Genomic DNA, 24826 nt, shown 5'->3' on the forward strand with positions numbered 1-24826 from the left:
TAAAGCCGCTTCGGTATCCATCATCACGGCAGAGGAAGTATTTGTTGCAGCTGGGTCAAATGGGGTGCAAGATTTTGGGTAAGCAAAAAAAAAACTGCAAAAAACTAAGGTCGTCACGGTGTGACCGTTTGTGTGTTGGATTTTGGAACCGAAGCGTGTTTCACAATAACGCAACACGCTAAACACATGTTCGATTTTTTTGTATGTGTATTTTTTTTAAATGATAAAACAGGCCCTTGTTTTATGACCCTTTTTTGCTTGTTCTTGTACTTGTTGGCGCAGCTTTAATTGCTCCTCAAAGTGCAGTCATTAGTTGATTGCATGATTAGATGACAATCTCTTGCACGGCATGCTGCGCACAAACTTCCCGATAAAGAGCTGGCGCGCCGTGTCGAATCCGCACCGCCATTAACCAGCCCATGTAGGCTGTGAATGTTTCATTTAAAACTGTCGTCACATCCTCCCAAAAATAAAGAAGCTCCTCGTACGCCACTAGGTCCATCATCTCGCAAGTGTGTCGCGTCCCAAGTGCGTCCAAACGTCTTTTGATAGCGTTTGATTAGCGGATGTGTGCTTTATTGGACAATTATGCACAAAGTCGCAGCCAACACCACCACCACCAGGGCCCCCATCCACCAGCAAACCAACCGTGCCAAATTGATTCATTGAAGAGTCCAACACTACACACTCGTCACATCGTTTAAACACGTGACAATTGGGACAAAATAGACTGGCCCGGGGAGGAAGGAGCAGCAGCAGCAGCAGGGCGTTCTACGTACCAAGTACCTACTGACCAAGTTCGAACACAAACGGAGAAAGAAATCTTCCAAATCCCACTCATAAATCCTCTCACTTCTTGCTTGGCCTGGACGCAGTGTGTACATAGTAAGCATAGAAGCATAGGAAGAAGAATGAAAAAACCGGGCGATAAAGAACAAGGCAAATCGGTCTCTGACTGACCTAAAACCTGTCCCTTAGAATAACAAATACTTCAGTCGGCTTAACAAGAGAGACACCCCGAATGCAAATCTGCGCACCGCGCTGCATCGGTGCAAAAAGGGGTTTTCTCCTCTATGACCGGGCCCCTGTACCTGCGGATGTGTTTGTGGTTCGAGCGTTAAGGGCTCAGGCGTTAAGGAAAAAAGGGAAGGGAAAAATACAGTCTACAACAGTACCGAAATTGCAATTTCGAAACAAACGACCGAGGCCATTTTCAATGGAAAATCTGGTAAAAAGTGTTCAAGTGCTGTGGAAAAACCCCCGGTCTCATGCTCTTTCTCTGCCTACTACGGCTAGTTTTGCATCCGGTACTGGCTAGCTTGGGGTTTGGGTAGGACAATAAACATAAAAGCATAAAAGGCGCTTACATTTCTTCCACCGTCTTTCGCCGAGCGCCGAGCCTGCCTTCCATCACGGTCCAACGGACCGTTGTGCCGTCTTCCGGAGGTTCAGGTACGATTTCAAGTGAACATTTTTGCAAACAATTATGCTTAGAAATTACCTTAGAATTTATTTTGAAATATTATTTACACTTCTTTCAAGGATAAATTCAGGATTTTAAAGTAATCGATGAAATAAATGAAACAAACACATTTTTATTCTTAAAAACCAAGTAAAAAGTGTCTTTCTTATGGGATTTGCAACAATTGTACGGAATGGTTTATCAAAACAAATTCAAACCAGAAAGAAAAAAAAATAAACAAAATGAGTTGTAGTGATCCCCAGCAGCGGGCAACAAAAACATCGCATAGGGATGGCTTGATGGCGCATTATTGATGGTGTGCACACTGTTATTTGTAACTGCAATCGACATTGATGTCTTGGTTGTGTATTTTTTTCTCAATTAAAAAAAACGTGTTTCAAAAATTTGTTGAATTTGCAGTAATACTAGTGTAAATTACTTGCTCAAAAAAATGTTGGACAAATCGAAATCATTAAAGACAATGTGTCACCTTCCAAAGGTGGCAAAACTCGCTCAAATATTTTTTTATACATCGCAAGAACATTCTTATAATGAATTAATCGTTTTTAAAATTGAATTATAAATAATAACAAAGTTTAAAAACATAACCACACAATTTACGCCATTCCGATTCCGTCAAAAGTATACCCGCTCCATCCACAGTGTGTGTGTCTGCAGCGCACCAGTGCTCTCTTTGTGTGTTTGCTTTGCGATGTTTTGCGCTCACCAGCCGCAGCGCGACGTTTCGGAACGGAACGGCATGTTCCGCTCGGGCAGCGCAGCCCGACCGGGGTGCTGCCCATCACTAGTTTGTCTCGTTCGCTCATCGCGATAGGGTGCGTCCTGTTCGCGTGCTGCCATTTTTTCGCGAAAAATACGTATTTCCAGCCAGCCTTTTCCACCCACACACGGGGCCGGGCTGCGTGCGTGTGGAGGTGTTCGTGGGCGTGTGTGCGTGTGTGTGTCGCGGGCCGTGTGACGAATGCAATCTGCTTCCGGCGCGCGGTCCACGGTTTGCTGCCAGTGCCGCGGTGCAACGATGTGAAAAGTGTACGCTCAGCCTTTCTCTGTCTCTCGCTCGTCCGAACAGCAGAGGGTGTGCGGAAAAGTGCGTGCGTCACACAGTGCCAGTGGAGAACACCGTGTGTGTGTGCCTCTGTGTTTCGGGTTGTTTCGGTCCCTTCGGTAGCTGTGTTTAGTTTAGTAGCAGCAACAACAGCTACAACAGCAAAGGCAACAACAACAACAGCGAGGCCTTTTGTTTCGGATGGTGCTGTCGAACGCGCATACATGTGTGTATGCGTGCGTGCATGTGTGTGCGGTGTGCGTGTACGTGTGTATGTGTGTGCGCGCGTGATGAGATTTAAAGATGGCGGCATCGAATAACAGGCGGAGAGAAAGCACTTTATCAAAGTTATCATGCGCCCGGTGCTGTGGCGATTTCTTCGGCTACCTGCTGCGGCTACGGGTCAGCCCGGAGGAGCTCGAGCAGCGCTATAAATCGCGCGAGATCGACAAAATTCTCGAGAAAGATAAACATGCGTTCCGGCGACAGGTAAAATGTGTTTCACTGTGTGTGTGTATTGGTGGGTGGGTGAGTGTGTGTGTGTGTGTATGGGTCGAAGGGGCGAAGAGTGCGGAATGGTGTTGTTTGTTTGCTCTCGTTAAATATTTGGCACGCCGGTTCTAATCATCCGAAACCCGCGGCCGTCGTCGTCCCGGCAAGCGTAAAGGAAAGAGAAAGCGAGGGAGAGAGAGAGAGAGAGGGAGGCGGTGGTTTGATTAATCGTTTCAGGTGGAATATTTTTAGCTTGTGCTGCTTAAACGCTCCAAAGGAATGCTATTTCCGGTTCATGTCCGATGATGTGACACCCTCCTCCCCCCCCTCCACGATCAGCTGATTTGTTGTGGAGTGTGTATTGTGTGTGTTTTTATTGTGCAATTATGATGATTACAATAGCAAAAAAGTGTCCCCGTTTGTTGTGTTTTCCAGTGTGCCTTGTGTCTGTGTGGTAGTGCTCTTCACGTTTACGTGGCCATTAAATGATGATTGTTTTGATCGAATGATTCACCCCCCTGTGTGTGTGTGTATATCCGTGTTCGACACAAGCACAAGTAGGCTGTGTGGCGTCATCCCTCCGGGTGCCGGTTTCAAGGATACAAAACCGCTGCTGCATCGTGTTGAATCGTGAATATTCCCGCAGAAAATGAGCTCCACCGTTGGATTGGAACGAATCGCGCGTGTGTGTGTGCCTCTGTGGCTTTGTGTGTAGGACGCGTCAACCCCTGCAAACGAGCATATTCAACTCAGACCTCCATATCACACACCGTTGCTAATTTCAAAGCCGCTCGAACACTCCAGGCAGCGCAGTAGGCGTATGCAAAAAAGCGCAACAACGGCTTCTCCCCGTCTTCCCCCTTGCACCACCTCTAATGTCATCCGGTTAAGGAGAGGGGCAGTAGTGCACCAGCCAGGGGGAGAGAGTGTGGGTGTATTTCCCCTTATACCCGAAACGTACCAACGGCAAACGACGCACTTGCTGCTAAAACACAGCCCCAGGCCTTGCGAGGGTCGTTTTTTGTTTGTTACAAAATTCAACCACACCTTGTCTTCCTTTTGGTGCGCGCGGAACAGGCGTAGGAAGAGAGGAGGAACGGAGGAAGGGAACTACCTACCCCAACACATGTAAAGCTCTGTTGGGCGAGGTGAAGGAAAAACCATCTAGAAGCGTATAGAAATCGCCTGGCATCGATTTGATTGGAAAAGTTTTTCATCCACCCCCCTCCCCCCTCCCCCCTTCTCGGTGTGTCTGTAGCAACTACTACCAACAGGCACGAGCACGCACTAATTTTGATTATTTTTATAATTTCATGTACTCATGCCGGCGGTTCCCTCCTTTATCCCGTCTCGTCATGAAGACACCCACGATCACAAACGACACAGTGGGGTGGAGGGACGAGAGAACACACACACCAAAATACCAAGAATCGGCTGTGTTGATAAACAAACAAGCTTTGGATTGGATTTGAAAATCCCCCGAAACCCCCTTGGCATACTTGATTGAAGTGGGGTGGGGAGTGTATTGAGCAGCATAAAATGCTTCGAAAATATCGCTCCGCGGCTTGCTACGATATTTGCTCTACCGCACCATCGAGAAGGAATATTTGTCCACATGGCGACACGGTGGTTAGATTGGAGGGGAATGTACTATTTTTAAACTACAAAGAACGATAGAGAAAAAGAGAGAGAGCGAGAGTTTACAGGGTTTTCCACGAATTCTCATAGCCGTGGGACACTTAATGAACTTTTTCTAACGTGAAATGAACTTAATGTAATGGGAATTGAATTCTATAGCACCCTTGTTGGACAAATCCAATAGGAATTTCGAAGGAGCCTGTCCAAAAAGGGTGCCATAGAGTCCAATTTCCACCGTGTGAAGTTCATTTCCAATAGGAAAGAGTCAAGCAAGTGTCCCACAACTATGCGAACCCCTGGAAAACCCAGTATTGTCAATTTGAAAGCTAGTTAGGTTAGAAAAGCTAATCCATGTGATGATGACGTGTATTTTCCATTTTATTGCATATATTTTGCAAAATGTGTTAGAACACGTTAAAAAGAGCAAGATAGCTTATATAAACCCTTGTTGTGGAATGTCGATCACTTGCCAGGGAGGTCTTAAAACACCCTCACCTCTCAGGAGGAGATTCACAATACGATAGACGATCTACAGAGTGGCGGGGGGATGAACGTTACACATTCCGCCACTGGCCGCTTTGTCCCGTTCTCTCTCTCTCTCTCACTCTCTCTCTCTCTCTTGCTCTCTCACTAGCCCTTCTCCTCGCGATCACGTTTGTGCGTGATCGTGTTTCATCCTCAAAACGACCTTGCCCCATTCCATCCACCACCTTTCTTTTTTTGCGGCTGCTGCTGCCGCTCCCACTTTCTCGCCAGCACATTTGTGCCCCCCTCCCCTTCCTTTCCGCTCCATCCTTGTCGTTGTTGTTGTTGGTCGGCGACGAGCGCACATTTCCGTTTTGTTGCGGTCAACTTTCGCCGCGCGCTCACAAACCACAACGCGAACCCACCGTCGTCAACTCTGTTTTGTATCGTTCTTTTTTTCCGTTGTTGTTGCTTCGACACATTCCCACCTGGTGGTGGTGGTGATGCTGCCGGTGGCTTTCTCCCGGCCTATTCGCCGCCTCCACCTCTCTCTCCGGCTCTCTCTCTCTCCCCTTTGCCGGTAGGGCTTTCAGGGAAAACTGTTTTTCTTTTCCGTTTTTTTTGTTGTGTTTGTGTGGCGGAAACAGTCACGTCTCTTGTGTGACAGGCGGCGGCCGGTGCACAGCGAGCCACTTCTTGGCGTCCCATTCCGTACCATGCCTGTACACTTGTGCGTCAAACTTGCGCATACACACATATTAATCTTCCCGCCGGTGGCGTTTTCCCCTTCCTCCTACGCACATCTCCCAGCTTTCGGTTGGAAAAACATTGTCCCTAAGCAAAATTTGGTAAAATAATCAAAACGATGGTGTGAAGTGTAAGTAACCGTTGTTTGGATTGGAGCATCCTGCATCCGGGGTTGTTGAGGAACAGAAATTGTTTCGGTTTTTTGTTGTTGCTTTCTTGCTCTGTACGGTGTTTTTTTCGATACATTAAGGCGGTTTTTCACTTGCGTTACTTCCCCCTCCCTGAAACAAAAAACACGTGTTATTTTTGGTTGTCATGTTGAAATTATTCATTTTTCTGGCTGGTTTGCCATATAGTTTCCATCAATGAGTAATCGAAGAAAAAGTGCTGCTTCTACTTGGTAATATATTTCCCACGACTGAATTCTATTCTAAGAAAGCAATGAACACATTTTAGTGGAGATTGAAGGTTTCTTTTCTACTGGAATGACGTAAAAGCTGTTTGAGTTGTTTGTTGTTAACGAATTCAGCGACATTTAAGCAGGTTATTGTGACCTGACTAGTGTTGGGTAAATCTGAATCAGATTCATGAAGTATCTCAATGATTCTGAATCTCAATTTGAAGAATTATCAAACTCAAAGATTCTAGGAGCTCCAGAGATTCATGAATCTCGAAAGATGAATGTATCTCGAAAGATTCATGAATTTCAAGGAATTAATTATCATGGTCATGGATTCATAGAGCTTGAGCTATTCATTATTCTTTTTTCTTGGAATAACATCCTACGTGATCATGCTAGCCTATACAGGCTTTCGAGACTTCTTGACAAGTACCACGCAGCCGGATAGTTTGTTTTGATACGGGGAGACGGTCCATGCAAGGCTTGAACCCACGACAGGCATGTTGTTAGGATTTTAATAGATTTTTGAATTTTTAGAGAAATTGGAAATTATAAATCTTTGAAGATCAATGGATTTTTGAGGAGTCGAGATTCGAATCATCACTGAAGATTCATATGAATGAATCTCAACGAAAGATTCATGAAACCCAACACTAGACCCAACACTTGTCCTGCACTGTTACTTACTTACTTATCCGGCGCAACAACCGCTTTGCGGTCTTGGCCTGCCTCAGGAGTGTCCGAAACCGCTCACGGTCTCGCGCCTTCGTCTGCCAGTCCGTTATCTCGACCTTATTGGCGGACGCCTCCATGCCATCTTGCCACCTCAATTTGGGCCTACCACGCCTCCTCTGTCCTTGTGGACGGCCTAAAAAGACTTTACGGGCTGGGTCGTCCGTTTCCATGCGTATAACATGGCCAGCCCACCGGAGCCTGGCGAGCTTTATACGCTGTACGACAGTGAGGTCGCCGTACATCTCGTATAGCTCGTCATTATATCGGCTCCTCCATTGTCCTTCCACACATACGGGGCCAAGTATCCTTCTGAGCATCTTCCTCTCGAACGCGGCTAAGAGGGTTTCATCAGATTTGGACAGTGTCCATGTCTCAGAGGCGTATGTGAGTACCGGAACGTTATAGGTACTATATAGTCCTAGCTTCCCAGACCCAAGATAGGTGAATTGTGGGACGACTTCAAAAGTGCGTTCACCTATCTGTACATCACGCCTACGTAGATTCGGATTATTTATTGGTAGGTCCGCTGATGTTGCCACCATCAGTTTGGTCTTTGCCTCGTTTATCTGCAATCCGAGGTTCTCTGCCGCCTGCTCGATCCCTTGGTAGGCTTCTGCTACATATGAGAGTCGCAGACCAATGATGTCTATATCATCAGCGTATGACAGGATACTTCCTTGTTACTTCCCTGTAAAATGTAGATTGGGGATCTAGATCTAGGGATCTAAGGAGAAGATCTGCGTAGAAAGTAAATGACGATACCTTGATAGCGTTAATAACCTCAATAATAGGATATTCGGGATGTTTTAAGATACCTCAAAAATAGTCCTAAATCGAGTGAGAAATAATGAAAACCCCCTTTGCTTGAACCCGATGGCATTTGTAAGTCTCAAACACACACTTTCCAGTCGCTATCGCCTACCGTCTCCCGGAAGTAGCTCGACATTTGACGGGTTTCAAAACCCGCGAAGAAGCTTAACGATGAGCGCAAAGACGCGAATGTTTCACGACAGCTCATTATGTGTATACTTCCTTATCAGCATCCTACCCCCCCAAAAAAAAGGTCAACGTTGACCTTTTCCTGTTGGTGGAAGAGTTTGGAATAGATTTGGAACCATCAAATAAAAAAAAAACCTAACCGATGTGAGCAAACATGAGGAACACCCCAATCATTTGAACGAATCAAACACCCCAAACCACAACCCGAAACTGGAACGGCCACAGTACGACGGAGGGAGAGAGTCTGAAAACGACGAGAACGGCGCGCACTGTTTTGTCATTGACCCATGGCATCGAAAGCCTAGCGGCTTTCCACGGGTGTACCGGGGTAGAAGGAAGGAAGGTCGTGATCAATCCCCCTTCCTTGTAGAAGATCGAATCCAGAAACGGAACGCTGACAACCCCAAAACCACCCTCCAAAGACCGATGGTGAAAGAGGCGCTCCCAAACACAGACCCACACACAGCAGCAGAGTCTCTTCACAGAAAAGATGGAAAAGATGCGCTGGTTGTGCGCACTATCGGAAACTTGTTGTAAACAATGTTAATTGGACAAATGAATTACACTTTGGTACGGTCAGCGCACGCGCGCAATAGCGCAATTGCAGGCAGGACTCTGGATGATGCGCACGAAGCTGTTGTTGATTCGATTGAGCGGTTCACCCGCTTCACCCTCCTCATGCAAGAGGGGGAAAGGGAAAGTATTGAACGAAGACGACGACGACGACGATGCCAAAGCGCAACACTCTCGTTCCGGTTGGAATCATTCGTCACCAAATGGAACAAAGAAAGGACAGAGCAGCAAGGGCTTCGGTGGAGCTGCTGAACGCGAAGGGAGAGTGATCGTCGCCGATTATCAATCCAATTGGATGGCGTTGAATCGAGGGAGACTTCTCTTTTTAGAGCCCTTTGTTTGGTTTGGGTAAAGTGCAAAAAACGGGAAGAAGGTAGCTTAATATCCCGCTAACACCACAACCTTTCCCTTACCAAATTGGAGATGCTATTTGGATTATAATCGTTTTTTGTGTGTGCTTGTTTTAGGTGAACGTTCCGGCAGAAGAGAAAGCGATTAAGGCACACCGAAGGTCACAGCAATCTGTCCCGCCGCTGCGCTGAGGACACAATTTCTGATTTATTGCCTATTGATTCATCCGGATCGGAAGCTGCCAAAGGCGCCCGGGGGCGCTCGAGCGCGTGCCATTCGATGCTGCGATCGTCTCAGCCCGTCGTCACGATCTACACTTGAGTTCCGATTGTTGTCTCGAGCCCCCCACTATACGGCCTGCTGTGTGCAGCACACATTCACACACAAATACGCGCGGCAAAAGCAAAAAAAAAAAACAGCGCTACTTGTTGTGACTGCTGGTGACCCAGAAAGGAGACACCCTTTGGCACCAATCCGACCGACCGACGACATCTCGTGATCGCGCTGCGCTCAGATTCCCCGCGTTCTCGACGATGCGCCACGGGTGCCGATTTAAAGTTTTGCCGCGATGCGTCGTCGTCGTCGTCGGGCGGCTGTGATGCTTGCCGACCTTCCCCCCCACCCTCTGCGCGTAGTATGCCAACGCGCTTCTGTCCGCTCGGTCGGAATGAACGCCGTCAAGATGAAGGAAGAACGTGCCCGCGCGCTTTGTGGTGGTGAGCTGCACGCGGTGCGTGTGCGGTTTAGCGAAAATATTTATGTTTTGTTTTCACCTTTTGCATCAAAACCTGCTGCTGCTGCTGCTGTTGGCGCTGTTTGTCATCGTTTTCAATCGCTACTGTGTCACGACCGCGTGTTGGGTGTAGAGCGAGAGCGAGCGAGATCTCTTGTACTTGATTTACTTTTGCGTCTATTACAAGAGGATTAAGCTACTGTTTTTTTGTTGTATTTATTTATACGCTTCTCACGAGATAAGTCCTAGTGCGAGCTGCGTTGTTTGCATTCTTCCCAGCTGTTTGTTTACACGCCAAGATGCCCCAAAAGAATCGGAGCAGCCGCAGCAGCAGCAGAACGCTGCAGGCGGCCACAGTCACGGTGGCGTCTGGGTGGGCTGATCGTTGTTTAAATATTTGAACAGTTTTATCTAAATGCTCTTTTTCACACGGATCTCGTATGCGGATCGTGATCCTCTTATCCAAACTGATAAGACAGCATGATAAGCTTTTGCAAAACGAGAAAGTGCAAACAATTTTCTGCTCAAACTCACACGCAAAAAAAGTATAGCCTTTAAAGCGGTTCCTTATTTGATTTTCTTATGGTATTTCTTTTCTTTTTTTAGCATGGGAACGAAATAGCCGGAAAAAAGAGGCGCCTTTTTGGATCGTTGGCAGGAGAAAAGGTGCTAATGGATGTCGGCTCACGACGATGTCGAGTGGCGGCGCTGGCGGAGTGGAAGCGTCGTGATAAAAAGACCGAACCTCACCAACAAACTCGCCGAAAGTGGGTTAACGAAGGCGGAGGGGGGGGGAGGCCACCATGACGCGACGCGTCCATTACCCCCTTCTATATGAAATGTCCAGTGTGCGTCTCGCTGGTGGTGGTGTTGGGCAGCATAAAAGCATTCTTGTAGCATAGTTTTTGTTTTAAAACTCCACTAGCTTAGAGTAGCTCAGGAGAGAGAGAGAGACCCGTATCATCACTTTCACTTGGCTCAGTGCTAAAAGGGGAAGGATTGTTGGGGGAGGGTTCAGAGCGCGTTGCAACAAATTCCACCCCATAACAAGATCGCGCCGAGTCGAGAGATAGATCACGCCGCTCGTTGTATCTCGCCCGTCCACCAGAGGGGTGTAAAAGTGATAAAAGCTTCGATTTAAATGTAAGCCCGCACTCTCGCTTTGCCGCGAGTGTGCACAGCTACATGCAGCGCGTCTCATTAGCGCGGGTCCCTCCACACACCTGCCTTCTAACGGCGTCAGCGAAATGGGCAGATTTATGGTGCAACAACAGTCTGTTGCTGCTGCTGCATCGAATTGCAGCTAATTGAAAAATCTGATTACCCTTTCACATGCGCGCGCGTCGTTACAAGGAGAGGAGGAAAAGAGCACGTGTTGTCGGGCGCTAATTCGTTCAACGGTTTCGAATCAATTCAAACACCCCGTAGCAAGCAAGCAAGCAAGCAAGTTGGTCAAACCTCTGTAGCGAATCGTTATTTCATTTGCCCTGTGTGTATGTGCAGTGGATGTGTGAAAAATTATGAAGAAATATTAAAATTAATAATCTGCTGAATGCGACACCTAAGCGGTAACGGGGGGTTGACGTTCGTCGCTTGCTGCATTTAAAGGCCTCCGAAATTGTACCTGCGTCAGCGGGGTGTACCTGTCCGCAAAACCCCTTTTCCACCCCCGGGGAAAAAAGGGTGATTTACACCTTACCTCTGCACCGGCAGCATTACCTGTGACGCGTTATAATCCGTGCAACAAAACGCTTCGCCCCATAAATCGTCTTGTCCTCGGCGGCTCCTTTATCTTTACGTAATCATGTGTGTGTGTGTGTGTGTGTGTGTGTGTGTGTGTGTGTGTGTGTGTGTGTGTGTGTGTGTTGCAGCGCAGGAAGGAATAGTCCTTCACCCGTTTGTCGCAAAGTGTAAAACCCCCTCCGGGTTTCGGAATGATTATTGTGTCGATGCGTATCGCAATAGAAATTTATGAGCTAACAACACCATTCCGTGGCCTTTGTACCTGAATGTTCATACCTGAATGTTGTGGGATTTTAATATATTAGCCATTATATTTAAGCATTTTAAGTAACACACACACACACTCTCTAACTTTCCTTCTTTTTCCCTCGCAGGTTAAGCTACTGTTGCTGGGCGCGGGCGAATCCGGCAAATCGACGTTTCTCAAGCAGATGCGAATCATTCACGGGATCAACTTTGAGCCCGAACTAATTAAAGAATACCAACATGTGATCTACCAAAACATAGTCAAAGGTAAAAACGGGCCCGCTGGTATTTAGCTAAAAAAAAACGAAACCATTACAATATTAATTACGCCTTTCCTTTCCCCAGGCATGCAAGTGTTGTGTGACGCTAGAGATAAGCTAGATATACCCTGGGAGCACCCGACATCGCAGCTGGCCGCGAACGAAGCGGTAATGTTTCACAGCGGCTGCCTGCTGGACGCCGAACAGTTCCACCAGTACGTACCGCTCATCAACATCCTGTGGACGGATGGCGCCATCCGGAAGGCGTACGATCGACGAAGGGAGTTCCAAATTGTAAGTCAAATTGTGCGGGAGAAGGGAAACAAAGAATCTTCATGAAGCGCCCCCCCCCCTTCCGTTTGTGCGGGGAATTCCAGTGCAAACTGTCGACGCACACGCTGGACAGAATCGATCGCGAAAAAGAAAGTCATGTCACGTACAGGAAGGGTTTTTTTTCTTGTCTTGTGCTGTATTCGATCGGTTATAAACGGATAATTAGTCCGTCTTCTCGACAGAAGAAACGCTGCTCGGAAAAGGAGCTTTGAGGTGGCCCGGTGGCAGCTGTTGCGCTGACGACACTTCACGATAATGGAACAAAGTGACCATGAGACTGCGTTTTACCATAAGAATGAGATTTGAACTCATCACTTGATGCGTGCAATGCTAATATCTTCAGTATTCAGCACTATGCGACCACAGCAACATGGCAGCGAGCGCCCTCATTGTTACTAAACACTCGAATTCCAAGGTGCCAAACGACTGTTTGCAACGTTGTGACACATTGTTTTCCAAACCCTTACAACCCGTTGACTGCTGGCAGATGTTCGCGTCTCCTGGTCACGTATGAAAGCGATCTTGATCTTGAGAGTGAAAGAGCAAAAGACACTTTGTTTGGAGAGACAGCTTCGGTGCATTGGTCTGCAAAATAGGAAGCAAATGGATGATGTCTCCATTAAACGCGAACCTTTGGAGATGCTTTGCCAGTGTTTGGCCTAGGTCCAGCTAGTCTCTCAAGAGTCATTTCGCGAAAACGAGCAAAGGTTAAGCAGTTGTAAAAATGGCTTTTTATTGGCGGGTGTCAAATTTTACGAGCTCGCGCGCGCGACCCGCTTTTTGCATACTACTGCTGCTCTTGCTTCTCTAACGGAACGCGTATCGAAGGTCGTACGTAGATCGCCACCCATCCATATACCGCTGATCGTCATCTCTCCGGGGCTCGAGCAGGACGAGAGCAATTATAGTGAGACGGAATCAACAACACACTTCACTCTGGGACTGGGCTAGGGTTGGAAATTAGCTCCTACCGGTCGGTGAACACAGTATCGAAGCGCTTTTGCCACATCATCGCCTTGAAGCACATTACGCTTTTGCGTTTGGCATGCGCGATCATCAAGCGGTATCAAACGACTCTCAATCGACGGCGTGTGTCTTTATCATCATGCAGAAAAGCAGGGAGGGGGGAAGCTTCTTTTTTCCCACGGCAAAACGGCAAACCGGCTCCCGCGCCCGTAGTCGAGAAGATCATATTAATTTGCGTTAAATCACTTCCATGACCTCGACCATGTCGGTGTGTGTGTGTGTCTGCGTGTGTGTGAATGTATGCAAATATTTGGCCCGAAAACGTTAGACACCATCGCGCTTCCAAACTAACGACGCTCCAAACAAAACATCTGCCAGCTGTTGCAGTCGTTGGCAGCTAAAAGTTCGCGATTTTATCCCTGCGCAGTGCCTGTCTGACTTGAACCAGCTGCTACTGCTGGCCAACAACCTCTGGACGGACGGAGTTGGCGATATTGTTTTGCTTTTTTGTCCATACACCCGGTGGTGCGCCGGTGTTTAGGAGCAACACGGCCGCCGCAATGTGCAACGACTTTCTTTTGCCTCTCGGGCAAGACGAACAACACACACACGGCGTGGACCGAAGGGACGGCATTCCGCACATACGATTCCCATAACTCACATGTGTGTGTGTGTATGTTGCTTATTTTTTAGGGAGCTTCGGGCACAGTCTGCCTTCCCTTGGCTGGTGAAACATGGATGCTTCCGCGAATAACGTTGTGTTTTTTGTGTCGATAAGCGACGAGATGTTGATGATCATGATCATGATGGAGAGAAACACACACACACACACTCACCGAATGGGCCTTGACCTAGAAAGTGGGTATTTTTTCCCCACTTTTTCCCCGGCCCGAAGATTGGAACGGGAAATATACCTCAGCTCAGCCTCAGAGTGTGGCCAAACAGACAGAACGGGTTTTTGGGGGGCCCGAGATATGCCCGAGAGGTTGATTATTTGAAAGTGGAAGCGCGTCGGGCCCGGGTCGGACGTGCGTGATTTATGTGACGAAAGATGTTCCTTGCGTGCAAGTGGAAGTGAAGGAAATGATCTTTCACCGAGCAGTGCCGACTGACGGCGTGGTTAGTGGCTTCCACAATTCCAAATTGCAAGTGCTGATGGTTGTAACAATATTTACCCCCACGCGGGATGCTGTTCGTTCCTGTTTATGCTCCAGATTGCAATGCAAATACAAAAAAATGGGCAAGGAAGGCAGTTTTAATGCCACATTGCGCAGTTCCGCAGTTTCGCACGCTCCTCCGTGGTGTGCCTTCTGAATGGGGGGGAATTATGAAAAATAAATAAATAGTCTCGATTGGAGCGCGCACTAATTAAATGAAAATTGTGCACCACAATCACCACCACCGTCATTGCTGCTACCGTGCCCACATTTGTATGGTGGTGATCGACCAACGCGGAGGTCAGGTGATATGAGTATATCCAATCTAGTATCGCTGTTCGCAACGAGCGAACGATCGATCGATCGATCCGCCTGCGTCAATCCAAAGACGGGGTGTTTTACTCGGCAAAAGCGAGCGAGCTGCTGCAGAGCGAGGTGGCAAAAATGTGCAATGTGTATCACAAACGCCCGCCTTTGCTCTTTGCAAGCACACACACATTTTCTAACGCTTCTAACGTTCTCTCGCTCTCTTTCCTTTCGCCACCCCGGTATGGGATGCTGTGTCATTGCCAATTGACTATGGATTGGATGGGAGTGCGCGCGCGTGCAACCGTATCGGTACCTGGTCCTCCCTCTCTAGGATCGTTAGCGTGTGGAGGAGGCCACCTTTTTTCACTGCGTAATCGACGCATCGGCCTACGACCAACAGGGGAAAAAGCATTGCTTTCAATTTCAAAATCGACAACGATTCGGTTTGCGCGTTTAAACTTCACCGCGCACTGGAGGAGATCTCGTAGGCGATCGTGTGGTGATGTGTATGTGTGATTCATCATAATTCAAAATAAACTACACTCGGCCACCGAAGGGACAGGGACATTCATTCTCTCACGGTGCTCAATGATGTTTTAAAGGCTTTTAAAATGATAAACACATAATCTTGTCCTCTCCTCGCCGCAACCCACATCCAGCAATCTTAAACTGAAACGACGCGGAATGGTTTGATATGGCAGAAACAGTGTGTGTGTATGCAGGGGCAAAGTAAAATAAATAACGACAAATCCGTGTTGGTACGCGGTTCCTGCAAATAAATGCTTGTGCCGCGCGAGTGACGACATCTGGCCTGGTCGCTCCAGGTTTGTGCCGGCTCGTGAAAGGCGCTGTGCGCCTGCTCGAAATGGACACTAATAAAGTCAGCAGCAGCGGGTAAGAGAAGGGACAAACACAGGGGCTTCGGAATTGATAGGTTCGCAGGTACGGTTGGTTAGCGATGGAATCAGATCGGTACACAGAACGAGAGCAGCCACCACCAGTTAGCGGATTATTCACGTTCGCGAATGTAATGCGTGTATTTAATTTCAATTTTAATTAAATTTATGACAACCACCGCCGCGCCGTGTTGCGTTTTAAAAGCTGCTGCTGCTGCTGCTGCACAGCAAACAAAACCAGTAAGGACGTGAACGGCGGGACACACTTTCATGCTTTGGTAATGGAGGAATGTATGAATGAATGTGAAACAGGCCGAGCCGAGACGTTGTGTTGGTGGTGCGTTTACGCTGTGAGAGGATTAAGATTTTACGTGTAAGCTGTCGATCTCAGCAGCAAAGAAGCGAAGAGGTATGATGGGAGCATGCGAAACTTCTAGTACCAAGCTTTGCCCCGGTGTGGGCTCACGCGAAGGTGCCAATGGGGACGTCAAATTGGCGGCTGCAGCAGCAGCAGCAGCGACGGTTTTCAGACCTCCACAGCAGCATGTTGCATTCGGGGCGGGGGGAATTTTGAACGATATGGGTGGAGAGAAGTAATAAACCACCACCACCGAGTTAAGGTGTGCGGTATTGCACTCGGATCGGCGCAACAGCGGCTTTCGGTGTGGTGGGTTGTCGCCTCCACAGCTGGCAAAGCACAACCGAGAGTGCAACCGAGACGAGAACCAACAACCGCGTTGGCGAGGGTTGTGAACCATATTGGAATGGTAAAATAACACATTAGCAACATTTTCCTGCCACGACGATCCCTTCTGCGTCAGGTAGAAAAGTGCGCCAGCTTTCAAAAGCGGGTGGTTCGGTTCGGTACGGTTTGGTACGGTTGTGATGGTGGCCACAAAATGTGGTGCAATGGTGCTGTGAGGTACACGGTACCTAATCTTTGCGACCGAACTGTCGGTGTGCATGCATGCGTGTGTGGGAGAACAAGAATCCGAGAGATTGATGGTTGGTGGCAATTATACCCGCCAGCGGCAAAGTCTACTAATCGCAATACTTTGGCCGTTAGTTATAGCCGAGCAATAGTGTACGCTTCCGTCGATCGGTGCTGCTGTCGCTTGACTGATGAGTGGAGCTCTAAACGGCGTATAAATTGACTGTTTAGCGGAACCAGTTTCATTAGGCGGCGGGGGGGGGGACCTGTGCCGCTGGTACAGGTGTGGGAATGGTTACCTTTGGAACTGGAACTTTGTAGGGTTGGATGGGGAGTATCTGTTGCAAGTAATTGCGTTCTTTTAAGACGATAATTAATGTATATTTAAAAAATTAAAGCTAGTAGGATATCAACCAATCACAAGACCTCATAAATTATTATTCATCCCTGATACATGGCCCCTTGGTTTTCGATGAGGACCTTATACAGGGTTCTCCGAGAGTGTTAAAAGTGTCCTTGAGAAAGTGTTTGAAATTGAAAGCCTCTATTGAAGCACTCTCCATTAGTGATGGGTAAAGTTGGCATCATCCGGAGTCATTCGGAATCGGCTGGAGTCGTCTCCGACTCCGAACGACTCCGAACGACTCCAGACGACTCCAGACGACTCCAGACGACTCCGAACGACTCCGAACGACTCCGGACGACTCCGGACGACTCCGGACGACTCCGAACGACTCCGGACGACTCCGAACGACTCCGGACGACTCCGAACGACTCCGGACGACTCCGACTCCGAACGACTCCGAACGATTCCGAACGACTCCAAACGACAACAATGAGAGCTCGCAGTACATCTCGTATAGCTTGTCGTCGTATAGCGGATACTCAATTGCGGCCTCGAATGCATTGCATTGTATTTCAGACGCGTATGTGAGTACCAGGTTCTTTGAGATGAACTGATTTTTCAGGTTGTAGCAAGACAGGTTGGCAGCCAGCATCTTTGCGCGCAACTCCACGTTCACTGCTGACCTTTGACTCGAGATCGGTAAATTCTGGCCTGCTAACAACGACGTGCTCTATCGTCGTCGTCACACAGCCCGGTCAACAATAATTCTCCAGGATGCTCGGTCCCTGGTTGCAGCCTCCCATCCATACAGATATCTGATCTCCAATAGGTCTCATTTCACCTGATCCAGCTATCGAGTTCGCTGTGCTTTCTCCTGCGCCTTATGCCGAACTGGGGGTCGCTCGCATCCTCATAACATCCCCCAGCCATCGTATCCTGCCAGCCTTCGTATCCACCGTCAAGACGGTTAATCCTTCTCCTCCACACTCCGTCCAAGACTCAGTGTCCATAGAGGACCACAGGGCCAAGCAATGTGCGATTTATCTCACATTTCGTGCGGGCTCGAAATCTTCGGGATCTCAGCCGTCGTCGAAGTCCATAGTAAGCACGATTCTCCTGCACAATGCGTCGCCGGATTTCCGTCTCAACATCGCAGAATTCTTCTACCACATCGATTTCAACTATCGCCGTCAACTAATTCACTGCTTCCCAGATGGCCTGAGTCTCCGGCAAGCAGGTATTTCGTCTTCGTCGTATTGATTCTCAAACCGATTCTTCCTGCTTCGCGTTTGAGTCAGGTGTACGCTTCACACACCTTCGCTGTTGTCCTTCTGATGATATCAATGTCATGCGCCAAGCTAAGTAATTGAAAAAAGGTAGAGGATTGTGCCACGGATGTCGCTGTATAGCCTTGCGCTTCGAATGACACCTTCCAGGGCGATGTTGAAGTCGCAGACCAATGATGTCTATATCATTAGCGTATGCCCCAGGTGGTCAGGTGGACTTATGTCTCCATCGTTGGTTTCCCAAAGTCTCAACCCCTCAAGTTCCAGATCGCCCTCTCTAGCCCCAAGTTGTAACTCATAGAAACCCTATAAACCCTTAGAAAATGTAACTATCGATCTAGCGCGTCACTTTGTTTTATGTATCCGAGGTATCAAAACAGCTCCCTTAACGAATGCCAAATTCATTTCAAATGAAAAGGGAAGCTAAATAGCTCAAACAAAGGAGAAACAAACCGTTTAAATACATCCTTTCTCCCCTTTCTGCCCCGTTTGTATGCAAATTACCATATTTTAACTGTACGCGGATGGGGGTGCAGGTGAAGTAGGTGTCTCGGAAAGCGATCTCGTTTATCGTTTTAATAAAGGGCAAAAAGTATGCATACAAAATTCCACCTCCTGCCTGTGCTCGGTGTGGACACTAGAACACGCAAAACCGGCACGAAAAGCACACCACCCGCCCGCCACTGTCGTGAGGAGCATATGCACGAAATTACACGAGCCCACTAAACACTATCGAAGGCGAGAGTGTTATTCAAATTATAATATTTCCGATGCCTTTCTATCGATAAGAAGGAGTCGGGGGGAGAGTGTGGGGTGGCCCTGTGAGTTTGTAGGCATGGGTGGTAGTAGTAATCGCCCTACCACCGTCGCCGTCGTCGTGGTGGTGGCCTGGAGAAGAAGGTTCATTTGGGGGTTGGATCAAGAAACAAGTACACTTACTCTCCAGACTCGTTGGATAAAGGTGAGGAGAGGGTTGAGGAAAAGGGGTCCAAGGAAGGTAGGTCTGTGTGTGTGTGTATGCGAGCGCGATATGTTGTGCCCCATGCTGAATGTAGGGCAATGTTCTTGGCACCGGGGTGGTAGTGTGCAGATTGTTTGCATAAGATTAGCCCTTCGTCGTCAGTCTTGGATCGTGCGCGCGCTCGTGTGTGTGTGTAGGGCGATCGAATGTGTGCCAGGGAAGGGGGAGGACGGGGTGGTGGTATTGTGAACGGAGTTCATTATACGATTGATGGTGACGGTTGTTGGTTGGTGAAAACGGAAAGCGATCGAGCGTGGGGCGCAACCACTAGCTGCTGCTGCTGCCCTCCACGACCCGTCCTTAATTGGGCGATTATATTTACGTTAAGATATTCCAACGCTGGGGGAAGAGCGGGAGGAGAGATGTAAGCACCAGGTTACAGTGTTACGAACGATTACAATCCTCAGCCAGCAGCAGGATATTATGCTTGTGATAACGCTTTCAGCTGCAAGTTTCCGTGGACAGAAATCATCGCATTTGCATAACGTTTTTCTGAGGTGTATAATTGAAATCTAATGTCGTTTGCTTTTCCATTTCTTTCTCCCTATTTTTTGCAGAGTGATTCTGTTAGTTATTTCCTAGATGAATTAGACCGAATATCGAGGTTAGATTACAAGCCCACCCATCGTGATATTTTGCACTGTCGCAAAGCAACTAAAGGTGTATTTGAGTTTACGATAAGGATACAGGTAAGCTGAACGCCCTCTATTAATAAAGCCCTTGCATTAGACTATTATTAATGCTTTGTTTTTTCTATTTTACAGAACATTCCATTTGTGTTCGTTGACGTCGGAGGACAGAGGACACAGCGCCAAAAATGGACCAAATGTTTCGACTGCTCCGTCACGTCGATCCTGTTTCTCGTATCGACCTCCGAGTTCGATCAGGTGTTGGCTGAGGATAGGTCAGTACACTTCCCTTTCCCTTTCTTTCGGTTCTATACTCCTTGGCCCCCTCGCTCAATCGCACTCTAACGCGCCATCGCTTTCGATTTGCAGAAAAACGAACCGTCTGGAAGAGTCGCGCAACATCTTCGACACGATCGTGAACAATACCACGTTCGAGGGTATTTCGATCATCCTATTCCTCAACAAGACGGACCTGCTGCAGCAGAAGGTGAAAAACCCGGAGACGGACATCCGCTGGTACTATCCGCAGTTCACCGGCAACCCGCACTCGATCCTGGACGTGCAGAACTTCATCCTGCAGATGTTTATGAACGTGCGGAAAAACACCAAAACGCCCATCTACCATCACTTCACCAATGCGGTCGACACGCAGAACATTCAGGTCGTGTTCAGCTCGGTGAAGGACACGATCCTGCACCGCAACCTGTCCGCGCTGATGCTGCAGTAGTAGGGCACGGATCGGTCGTTGTAGTTTTGTTTAGTGATTAGGTTAGCAGCACAAACTGGAAACTCCTTTTTGTGGCTTTCTGCTCGGGTTTAGTTTTTGTTTTTTCCCCGATTTGTTTCTCTCTCTCTTTTGCTCGTTTCATCACATTTTCGTTTGCCATAAGGAACGAAACGCAAATGCATCGGAATGTACATTATTACGTTGTTTGGTCCTTTCTCCCGGCGAGGACAGCAGCGGAGGGGCTCTTTTGCTAATGTGCGCGGAGAACTTGTAGATATTTCGGATAGTGTAAGCGTGCGCTCTCGATACGGGGTTTTGTTTGCTTAGCTCGTTTTGTGGCTCTATTTTGGAGGGAAAAATCGGTTCCCGTTCATCCGTGGTTTCCCCCCTCTTTTGATTTCGCCTCACTCAAACCAAACGTGTATCTCCACTGTCAAAGGGATATGTGTGGCCGGTTTTTCTTTTTGTTCTGGGTACAGTTTTCCACCCGAATGTGCACCGTGAGTGTGTGCGCGTGACGACTGCTCAATGGAAGAATGAATGGTTTGAAATATTATAACCTTAATTACAGTAATGAACTTGATTTCGTGAACTATTCGCTTTTCTGCGGTCGTTGCTCCATTCCAGGGCAAACCAAGCAGCCCTACACTGCCCTCGTTGTCCCCTCCCCCCCGAATTAGCATTGTAATCGGACTGTTCGACAAGACACGGAAAGGGGCGGGAAAGCGTTTACTCTTCTTTGTAATTGTTTATTAGCGCCTTATGAACAAAGTTCTTGAAGAATAGAAATAGAAGTAAACAAAAAGAAAAAGGTACGGATGCAGCATCGAGTGCATTTCCAAAATGAAACGTTCACTAGCCTCCTCACCTAAACGCGCGCTCTCTCTCTATATATACATATATAAATCGTCTCACCGCAATACTGTACTAGACTGGAATTTTACAACACTACTAAAGAATCTCCTCTTTGTACTGATACACGTCTATAGAACAGTTGTTAATCTAAAGCAAACATCCAGCATCGGGAGGGGATAGAAGAAGAATAACCACTACTACACACACACGTCCGAACAGAGCCGAAAGAGGATGGGAAGGGGCAAACAAAAACGAATGCAAAAAACAGTGCAACACAAACAACACGCATACATACACACATACAAACACACAAAATCACGTAAAAGAAAGGGATACACACACAATTTACACCAAAAACTAATTTTAATCTTTAAACAAAAACCATGTTCATAAATAACCCACAAATCTCTAATTACGCGGCTATATAGAGCAAGAAACAATCGAACGATCGAACGAACGGTGCGGAAGCGATCGAGCACAGCAGTAGCGGTGTGTGCGGTGTGGTGTTTAAGGTAAATACAATACAACAAGAGTCTCACTGGCGGAGAAGGACGAGCGCATATTACGCGGGGTACGATCGGGGGGGGGGTCAATGGAAGGATTATGACGTGTGATTTGCGTGTGAATTGGTGCCGGAAATTTGGGAAGCTTTTTTTTAATGTAAAATAGTATGCAAACAGTCTGATTTGCACACCTTTCTCTTGTACTTGTACTGCTCGTAGTCATACGTTTGCCATATCTCTTTCTCTCTCGCATTGCAGTTGGACTGGTATTGTACACTCTAGTCCCACTGGAGTTAGGAGAGAATCGTTTTGCTTGTGTTTTTAAATACGCTCCTTCTTTCCTGTTTTGCACATAAAAAAACCCTGTTATTTTGTGAAGTGTGCCATAAGAGCGCGCGTGCCTATCGGGCACGGATATACGTTGAACGATTTCTGACTGACTTTCCCTACTGGAGTTTCTAGCAACCAATTACACGAGTCAGCTGAGCGCGAAGTGCAATACACGGCACAATCTTCCGGCGCACTTTCCCCCTCGCTACCCACCATCCCCCCCATGTTCTCGCTCCTCCCACCGCGCAGTGTTGGACACAGTTTGAAGAAAGACAAATCATTAGATTGTAGCTAGAGCGAATGTAAAGGGTTTATAGTAGGTCGCTTATGCGTCCCATACCGCCCAATCCACTGTAGTTGGTCCTGGGTGGCGACGTGTAGCGATGTGTGTATATCGAGGTATCTGAAGAGAAAATCCTCCCCCTGAAAAGAGGATGGAATATTGTGGTTAGTTTATCGTCTTATAACGCCTGTTGTAAATAGCCGGAATATTGAAAATCACATCCTCCCTCCATTTTTTCCCCATTTTATAAAACATGTGCTGTGCTCTGGTACTTTATCATCACACAAAGTAAAGGCACAAAAGCCACTCGCCACTCGTGTAAGCATTTAATCACCTAAAACCTCCGGAGGGGAAAGGAACAGGAGCGAGTGTGTGCGGGAATATAATCGTAAATATGTGAATGAACGTTCGAAAGGAAATTGGGGTGGAAATTGGGTAAAGATGATACGCCACCGTCAAGTCGTACTACGGTCAGGATTAGGTTTTGTGTTTGTCCATCAGCTACCACAAACTTTGTTACAATAATAATAATAATAACGATAATGATGATAATGGAGATAAACACACACATACACAGAGGCACAGATGGATAACGGATCCAGATGAGCACAAATACAAGCATACACACACACACAGCTACCGGAGCAGCATTATACAAAACAGCATTCCCCTATGAAAGTAAGCGGCTGGAGAAAATGGTGGAGAGTTGAGCATAGTAGAAAAAAGAAAAACAAGTGTAAACCAAATGAACCAATCTCTACTGTAAGCGATCTTAGAAATCTGCAAACTCTAGGAATTAGGAAAGTGAAACTCTCAACACGAACATAACAAACAAACAAAGCTGATTATCAGGAGGAGAAACACATACACGTAAAAAAGTAAGAATCAACATAAACGAAGCAAAGCAAAGTAAGAAAAGGGGGAATATAGAAGTAAAAGACTTTCGCAACAATGAAACAAGGAAAAAAGAGGCAATACAGCGCAATACCACAAACCCATATTAGCTAGATTAGCAGCTAGGTGTGTGTGTGAGTGTTGTGGGCCAATTTTTGGCTCCTTTAGGGCTCTTTTTGGGCAATTTTTTGTCGATATTCGTAAATGTTTTTTATACAAAAATCATTTTATGGTCGATTTTAAGAGGAAGGATACTAGGTAAGGTCCTTAGACGAAGCTTTCTTTTTGGTAAGCGAACGCAAACGCATTTTGAGACGCAATTTTTAGAGCAAAGTGTGGCTCCTTTCTAAGTGGGTTTTTTGCGATTGATATACAAGCAGTTTTTCGTCGTGCTCTCCTCGCTAGTTAGCAGAGAGAGAGCCAGTTTTGCTTTTTTACCATTGTTTTGATGTATACAAATCGCTTTTGCGAAGCTGTTTTTGTCGTCGTCGTCGTCGTCACACTTTGGAAAAAGTATGAAATTTTGATACGGAAATATGATATGGGAATGCAATGTTCTTTCGTTTGTTTTATCCCAAATTGGCTCATTCGTTAGAAACAAGATAGAAACACAGTCGTGTTGAGGGATAGGACGGAAACGGATTTCATCTCCTTTTTATTTTATTTTGCGCGAAAGTTGATAAGAAGCAGGAACTTCAGCTCACCCCACCCCCAAACCAACCCTCCCCCCAAACAAACCAATCAACCATCGAATGATTTTACATGATCTTCTGTAGTGTAGTATTTATGTGGGTTTCTGTTTTCACATATTACAATTATTGATTATTAATTACTATGATTTACATCCTGCCCCATCCCAAACAATTTTCAAAGCATATGTATGAATATATGTATGTATATGTATTTTGTATATGTATATGCATATGCATAAGCAGGACATATATATAACCGCGAAAAAAGGATATAAGTTGTTGTTCGATGTTACTTTGTATGGAGATTTTATTTGTATATGTGTACGATGTATATTCGATTAGAAGGAGGAAGCGGTAATGAGGAAAATGCAGCAACAGCAGCTAAAAAGAAAGTGCGATTTTGTTGTCAACTTACGCTTTCTCTCCAGCACTCTGCTTTTGTTTTCAAAATGAACATTAATAATTCAGCAAAATCTGTGGCTCTTTGGAGACAGAGAGAGTATTAGCAAGGATTAGGCAACTAATAGGTAGGAGAGATATGGGATGCGAGGTGTGTGAGTGTGTGTGTGTGTGTTTGTAAAGGGTGGAAAGGAAAGCGTCCTTGTTCCCACCTTTTACACATGCACACGCTAAGGCACAACTCTCGGCAACAAGTTATACGGTCATATATACAACATTTGTTCGATGGCAAAAACATGATTGAAATACGATAATAAAAACAAAACAAAAGCATCAATGAAGGCTAATACGCGTAGGAA

General features: G+C 46.9%; 1 protein-coding gene across 1 annotated transcript; it reads left to right on the forward strand.

Annotated features, from left to right (window-relative positions):
• Window positions 1-2281: 2281 nt before the first annotated feature.
• Window positions 2282-24808, forward strand: LOC120901285 (guanine nucleotide-binding protein subunit alpha homolog). Its single transcript, XM_040309019.1, has 6 exons — window positions 2282-3017; window positions 11779-11917; window positions 11996-12204; window positions 19713-19844; window positions 19920-20059; window positions 20154-24808. Exons 1-6 carry the CDS (start codon window positions 2832-2834, stop codon window positions 20509-20511), a joined length of 1164 nt encoding a protein of 387 aa, XP_040164953.1. The 5' UTR covers window positions 2282-2831; the 3' UTR covers window positions 20512-24808.
• Window positions 24809-24826: the final 18 nt, after the last annotated feature.

The sequence above is a fragment of the Anopheles arabiensis genome, chromosome 3 (genome assembly GCF_016920715.1).
Source record: "Anopheles arabiensis isolate DONGOLA chromosome 3, AaraD3, whole genome shotgun sequence".
Lineage (NCBI taxonomy): Eukaryota > Metazoa > Arthropoda > Insecta > Diptera > Culicidae > Anopheles > Anopheles arabiensis.

Excerpts from the sequence above, each read along its gene's own strand:
- LOC120901285 (XM_040309019.1), top strand. The coding sequence starts at position 2,832 with ATGGCGGCATCGAATAACAGGCGGAGAGAAAGCACTTTATCAAAGTTA. Across the intron at positions 12,205-19,712 it reads GACGAAGGGAGTTCCAAATT|AGTGATTCTGTTAGTTATTT; the intron begins GTAAGTCAAATT and ends TATTTTTTGCAG. Across the intron at positions 20,060-20,153 it reads CAGGTGTTGGCTGAGGATAG|AAAAACGAACCGTCTGGAAG; the intron begins GTCAGTACACTT and ends TTCGATTTGCAG.